Below are 7,746 nucleotides of genomic sequence, written 5' to 3'. Positions count from 1 at the left end.
ATAAAAAAAAACCCATATGTTTCAGAAAATGTGGGAAATGTTATTTATTTAGTAACTTTTTTTGTAGCAAAAATTTATGGTTTAATGTCATGAAAATTAAAATTTCAAAATTGCAAAATTTCCAAAATTTTCACCAAATTTCTGATATTTTCACAAATGATTGCAAAAGATATTGTCTTAATTTTTACCTGTATCCTAAAGTCTAATATGTCACGATAAAACAGTCTCAGAATCACCGGGATCCGTTGAAGCGTTCCAGAGTTATAACCTATGAAAAAGACACTGGTCAGAAATTAAATAATTAGCCCGGTCACAAATCTAAAAAAAGGCTCTGGTGTGAAAAGGTTAAAAAAAGCATTTTTGGAAACATGGCTGGTGTTCTAGGCAATAAACAAACATTACCGAGTTTTGGGGGGGATTTTGTTTGCGGAGCCTGAACGAACATTCCCAAGATCATACTAAACCTGAGTATGACAAGCCTTTATTGAGAAGGTTCACTCATCTCTAGAAGTAATCCACACGAGGTCCCATGATGATTCCAGCTCTGCTACATCTGAATAAACAGCGAGGGGCCATAGAACAATGACTGCCTGCTGTGAGCTTCAAATATAAAAAGACTGACCTGCACATCCACTAGGTGTGAACAGGTGCATGCTGAAAATTCAACAAAGTTACAAAAAATATGCAAGGCAGCATTCAGAAAAGCTAAAATATGCAAACATTGAATATAGGAATTTTGGCACTGTATTACTGCTATTGGAAAAAATGAGACACATAGTTTACAAATTGGCCAAATATTCTTATAAGCCCAACAGCTGATATGCAAATCAGTCTTTTTATATTAGCATTACATTCTTTTCTGACTGAGCACTCCGCCCTCCAGCCTAAGCGTCTTCATTTAGCTGGATCCTACCTGCCCACTACACGTAGGTTTTTTTAACCCAGATAGAGGCATATTAGGATAGGGTCCCGACAAAAATAGGTACGCTTTGTCGTCCGCTCTCGGGCTTACATAAATTGGCCAATTTGTAAACTATCTAATTTTTTCCAATAGCAGTAATGCAGTGCCAAAATTCCTATATTCAATGTTTACATATCTTAGCTTTTCTAAGTGCTGCTGTGCATATTTTTTTGCTGTGAGCTTCAGGCAGAGACTGAGTGAGCGGTGCGATCAGTGGAGGCATCACTCAGATGATTTCCAGTAACAGCTGGAGGTTCCCACGGTCCCCAACCTGTGACCACAAATCACCTGAGTGGAAAGGGTTGGGAGGGGGGTGTTTAATCAGTAGAAGGGGTGAGGACTTGGGAGAACCCTGAGGTGTGTGGTGCCTTTTTTTCTAAACTTTATTTGCGGATGTTCCTGCAGCCAATCACAGTACAGCAAACATCCACAAGGTTCTACCACACAGGCTTGTGTGATTGGCTGCCTAGGTCACACGTCCCCCTTCATATGAAATAAGGACATGTGGTGTTGGCACAATTTTGTGAAGGTAAAGGTTAGAGAGGTACTGCTGCCAGTGGTGCTGCTGCTGTTGATAGACATTTAGCTTAGCTGGGGTTTAATGATAGGTAGTTGAGATAGATAGGAGAGCAATAGTGTAGAATAGGGACGTGCAGTGTAGGGGAAGCTGTGTGCTAAAAATCGGCATTTCATAAAATAAATCGGAATTGCTACTTGTGAGTGCCTGCTAAAGGGTCCCAGTGAATGATCTAAATAGGTATTGCTACTTGTTACTGCTTCCTCCAAATTGTCCAGGGAACTACATTTCTGGGTATTGGTACTTAGAAGTACCTGCTATTAATTTGCTAGTGAACTTACTAAATAAGTCTTGGCACATTTCAGTGCCTGTTGCAAATTACGTAGTACATCAAAGTTCAATTTATTGGTATTTTTTAGTGCCATCACAATATCGCCATCACAGGCAAAAAATGAAAAATTTATCTTTTGAGTCAGGTATGTGATAGGTGTGTGTGTATAGGGTTGCAAAACATCTGTTTCAAAGGGGAAAGGTACATTATCCATGAGTAGTAAATCCCGACGGGCTTGTTGTGGAAGGGGGAATAGGTGGGTGTTTAAAGTGCACGTGTGGGACATTCTAATGTTTGTCAAAGCTCTAGAGAGCAAACACTGGCTCATCCTATCCAAAGAGAAATGAGAACACCTTCCATTACTGGACAGCCTACTCCACTAGATTTCTTTGGCAGTCGCACATCTCTTCAACTTTGAAATGAGCCGCTTAATGTCTCTCACTAAGGGTAAAATCAACATCGGCAGATGTATGAAGTGTTTCCTCCCTCCCCAGGAAATGCTTTGTTAATGGCTGGATGTATGTGGGCAGAGAGCCGCACTGTCCAAAGACTGACATTGTATATAGGAACCTGAAGACCCAACTCTTCCGACAAGCCTACAACCTGCCATAACCCTCAGTCTGATATAACACCGAACAACCAGCTCTACCCTCATCTACTGTATCCTCACCTATTCTTATAGACTGTGAGCCCTCGCGGGCAAGGACCTCTATCCTCCTGTACCAGTCTGTCTCTTGTATTGTTTATGATTATTGTACTTGTCCCTATTATGTATACCCCTTTCACATGTAAAGCGCCATGGAATAAAAAGCTCTATAATAATAAATAATAATAGTAATAATAATAATAATATAGTCGTTGTACCTGTCCAAGAATCAGACCTGCTCGAATAGAGTCATGAGCACTCAAGCATCGTAGTGTCTACTCACCATTACAAGTACCGAGCACCAAGAATTGTACTACTCGCCCATAATTGCTAATAAACAAGAATTCTCATTCTATGGTATAAAGTTATAGAATCTTATACTTTATACTTTATATCACATTTTTCTGTTGATAAAAATCTACTTATAATAAGTAATTATTTCCCAACCTCTATCGTCCAATGTTTAATCTATTCCTGAAGAAACACATCAAAGACTTTCGGTTTCTTAATTCTCAGGAGAACCTGAAATTTCAATCTCTGTAGATTAATTTTACAGGCAATTTGAGGTCAGGATGTGAATAAATACAGGGAGTTCCTGTTATTATCATGGTTGTCAATACGATATTTTGCACATATTGGCTGTATGGACAGAGATAAAGGCAAAAAAGCTAATTTATATTTACAAGGAAAAACGCATCATACAGGAGACGTCACCTGCAGAAGTCATGGTAGATAACACTTAACACTGTAATGACAAAGAATGGGGACTAGAGAAGGTTTAGAATGTATTTCTCCCAAAAAAATGAGACAGGAAATGTGCACATGACGTTATTAAGGCCACAGAAGACCCTTTTACCTGAAGCGTCTTCGTTGGGTGTTTACCTTTGTTCTAGAGGCGGCCTTTTTTTCCATAATTTAAAGTACACCTACCGAGTGTTTTCCTAATGTAAGTGCCCAAGGAAAGAACGTGCTGCGTCCATTAACTGCTTTATGTTTTGTAAACCTTGAAGTAACAAAAGACATAAATGGGCGCAGTAATTTTTACATTTCTCTTCATTATGTTCCCTTTTTGTGGTGATTTAGCAAAACTTTCCTAAGCGGAATCAGCCTGAAATAGACGTCGTGTGCAGATGCCCTCAGGGGGGATTCTTACTCGTAGATTCCTTCACCTTCTATTTGGAAGAATGGGACAGTTAACAAGTATTTATCTGTGGGGTTTTTACTCAATTTCATTATACTCTGCCAAATGGTTTATAAATGTGTCTAACATTTGAGATTCTCTGCTTTCTGTTCTAAAGAAAACAAATGATAGAAATTGTGTACCAATAAGTGAAACATGCGGATTCTAAATTGACCAAAAAGAAATCAGGGAGATAATTTGGTTGATCTGGGTTTTAAGATTAATTTTAGATTTATAAAAGCCTTAGCAGGATCTATGAGGTTCAGCCAGGGGTCCTTTTCAGAGAAATCTCCATTTTTTAATACAACAATATGACCTGTGAATGCAGCAAGAAGATCACACAATAGTTCACAATACAAGTAGTACACAGGTGTGAAGTCACACAGGTGAGCCCCAACATTTTTTCTTAATATTATATTTGTGGACTCATACTGAGATCCTGAGAGGCAAAAATCACCAGCAGTGAAAAGTATCCTCCAGTTTTCACTACATTTCCTTAGTGTTTACCATAAACTATTTAGTCTACATGGACTGCAATAACACCATTGAATAGTTCATGATCACTTTCGTTTAAGGATAATGTCCTGCTTAAGTATCAAATAACTTTAAGGGAATCTGCTCATGCTGAAGAAATTTTCTGCACCAAAAATCGCACCTTGTGGCAGAAAAACGCACCAAAAATGCTTAAAAATGCATGCTTTTTTGTGTGATTTTGGTGCATTTTTTGGTGCTTTTTTGTCATTTTTATTTGATAAATCAATGCCACATGCTGCAGATTTTTTCTGCACCCGCAACTGCTTGAAAAAAAAGAAGCAACGAGCACACAGCATTTCAGAGTTCTCATTGACTTTGCTGCAATAAGGAAAGAGCAGATTTGGGTAACAAACTGCATGATAAACTGCACCAAATCTGCAACAAAAAATTCAGCGTGTGCAAACAGCCTTAGCGTAAGTCTTATTCCTTACAACATTTATTTTGCTCATTTCTCTTACTGCCATTAATTCAACAGCACTTTACAGACAAGATCACTGTCCCCACTGGGGCTTATGGTCTACATTCCATATCACTTATGTCTTTGGCCATGTGCGCATGTTGCGTTCAGTAAGTTGCAGAAATGAGCGCATCCTCTGGCAGAATTTGTCATTGTCAAATTTGGTTTTGACCACATAAACGCAGGAAATATGCAAGCGGTTTTATGGCGTTTCTGCCACGTTTTGACCGCGTTTTACATGCAATTTCAGTGCTTAAATTGAAATGTGTTTTCAACACAAATACACAACTAAATAAAGTTTGAATATTCAAACAGTAGGAAAAAAATTATTAAAGCAATTAAATAATTATGATCAAAATAAAGTAAAAGTATTGTTTCCCTCATTTTTTAAAGTTGGAATGGATGTGAGGGCAAATGGAAACCTCTTGACCTCACTATAATGTCAGAAATGGATGCTTTGATTTTGTAAAAAAAGCATGCGTTCAGTATCCAAAAAGCATAAAAAACGCTAGAATTTTCTTTTAGGATGCCTTTTGATAGTTCTCATTGACTTCAATGTTAGTAAAACGTTGCCAAAATGGCAAAAACAGTTGACCTGCTGCTTCTTCAAACGCAGAGATTTTGACAAATTTTTGTCAACTAAAACACTGTTTTTAAAAGCATCGTGCGCACAAGAAACCCCTATTTTCAATAGACTTGCCTTAGAAATCAAAACGCATGTAATTTTGCATTAATATGCTGCAACTCAAAACGCTGCGAAAATGCATGAAGAAACGCAACGTGCGCACATGGCCTTAGGAGTGTGATTGAGAAAACGAAAACCTGGAAGAAACCCATGCAAACACAGGAAAAGCATACAAACTCCTCGCAGATGTTATCCTTAGTGGGATTTGAACCTGCCAAGACATATTAAGGGTCTATATCATCTGTGCAGATACCTGTCCCCTAATTTTCCTTGGCATTGCACTTTTGTTGTTGGCCACAAGCAATAGCAACAGTCTTTTTTACTTCCTGGGCCTTTTGGTGCCATACGTCAGGGTGGAGCTGTCGGCTATTTACACACCTGAAGCTCTGACTTCCACTGCCGGTCGATAGGTCCTGCTTACCAGGTCTGTAGCCCAATTCCTTTCTTTTGCTATTCATTATAATTTATTCCATTTCCTGACCTCAATGTGTATTTTAACCATCGGCTTGCACTGCTGTCCCAGCCAAGAGGTCCGAGGGTAAGTCCAGATCTCTGTACAGGGATAAAAAGATGAAAGCCAGGTCAACTATGGAGTGGCAATACGCCTGTGTGCAGGAACTCTATAACCAGCTTCAGGACTTCCATCAACATTGCAACCATGTCATGTGGCATTGTCCTTCTCACTGTCTATGCATGTTTTATTTGTTTTATGAAAAACTATTTCTTTTGTGAAATTTCTTTGTATTTTTTTTACCCTTGTTTGTTCTAAAAACAGGAGCGCAATGTGACTGCAGTCACTGAATTTTTCCTCATCGGATTTGAAGGAAGTCAAGATTTACGAGTGTTCCTGTTCTTTCTTCTCATGGTGGCTTATAGTGGGACAATATGTGGAAACCTTCTGATCATCACCCTGGTGTCCTCCAACAAGAACCTCCACACTCCGATGTACTTCTTCATCTCACAACTGTCCATCAGTGACATCTTGTTGACCACAGATATTGTCCCCAACATTCTCCACATATTACTGAATAATGGAGGAAAAATTAGTTTTTTTAGATGTATGATTCAGTTCTATTTTTTCTGTGTATCTATAACATTTGAATGTCTTCTCCTCGCTGTGATGTCATATGACCGATATGTGGCCATCTGTAATCCTCTCCGCTATGCATCCATTATGACATCAGCTCAATGTGTGAAGTTGGCCGCCATGTGTTGGATGGTCGGATTTACGATTATATTGTCTGATACCATATCAATATCAATGCTGAGGTTCTGTGGGTCAAATGTCATTAATCATTTGTTCTGTGATCTTGTTCCTTTACTGGCAATTTCTTGCTCAGATGTATTTATTATTCAACTGGAGTTATATATTCTAAGCTTTCCTGGCGCTATTATTCCAAGCACAGTAATAATTTTATCTTATATAAATATTGTTTCCACTATTCTAAGAATCTCATCCAGCACCGGTAGACAGAAAGCCTTCTCCACCTGCAGCTCCCACCTCACCGTGGTCTCCATATTCTACTGGACGCTATTAAGTGTTTACGTTTTCCCAACACAAGAGAAGTCATCGACTACCGGTAAAGTCCTATCACTGCTATATACTGTGCTTACTCCTTTTATCAACCCCATTATATACAGCCTGAGAAATAAAGATATTAAGAAAGCCGTACAGAAAACAAGGTGGAAACAAATTCTTAATTTTCCTTGACAGGAAAGCTTTTTTTGACTACGCCAACCCTTTGACACTAATGACTTTCGACTAACATCCACACTAATTCGAACCTCCCACTCACGCATCGAAGACTTCTTCCGAGCTGCACCAATCCTCTTGAACGCTCTACCCCAAGAAGTTAGGAGGAATCACAACTTACTCAGCTTCAATTGCACCCTAAAAATGCATCTTTTTAGGGTGGCCTATCACATTCCCTAGGCAAACTAAATTCATATAGTTCCTCCACAACGTCTCAGAACATAATGCCACGTCAAATTCCATGGCACCCAAATGCATCTCATAGTTCTGGCCAACTGGTTAAGGCAGCCATTATCTAGCCCCCATTTCCTTGAGACGGCTGGATTGTCATTGTAAATAAGCACTTGTACCTTGCCCCTCCATATCATTGTAGATTGTAAGCTCTCACAAGCAGGGTTCTCTTTTTTCCCCTCTAAATATTGTATTTTCTATAATTGTTACTCATTTGTATATGATCCTCCTGAATTGTAAAGCACTGCGGAATATGTTGGCGCTATAGAAATAAAGATTATTATTATTATAATTATTATTGGTACATAAACATGTATGCCCAAGTATCTTCGGGAACAAGCCTCACTTTTCCACCTATATCCATGGAGAGCTATTTCTAATCTGTAGCATTACAGTTGTGTGTAAAAGTGTTTGCCTCTTTCTGATTTCTTATTCTTTCGCATGTTATCAC

General features: G+C 38.8%; 1 protein-coding gene across 1 annotated transcript; it reads left to right on the top strand.

Moving 5' to 3' along the window:
- Positions 1-1,463: 1,463 nt before the first annotated feature.
- LOC142302874 (olfactory receptor 5G9-like) lies at positions 1,464-7,022 on the top strand. Its single transcript, XM_075343980.1, has 2 exons — positions 1,464-1,490; positions 6,087-7,022. Exons 1-2 carry the CDS (start codon positions 1,464-1,466, stop codon positions 7,020-7,022), a joined length of 963 nt encoding a protein of 320 aa, XP_075200095.1.
- The last annotated feature ends 724 nt before the right edge of the window (positions 7,023-7,746 follow it).

This window comes from Anomaloglossus baeobatrachus, chromosome 4, assembly GCF_048569485.1.
Source record: "Anomaloglossus baeobatrachus isolate aAnoBae1 chromosome 4, aAnoBae1.hap1, whole genome shotgun sequence".
Taxonomy (NCBI): Eukaryota; Metazoa; Chordata; class Amphibia; order Anura; family Aromobatidae; genus Anomaloglossus; species Anomaloglossus baeobatrachus.
This window is presented reverse-complemented; position numbering and strand designations above follow the sequence as displayed.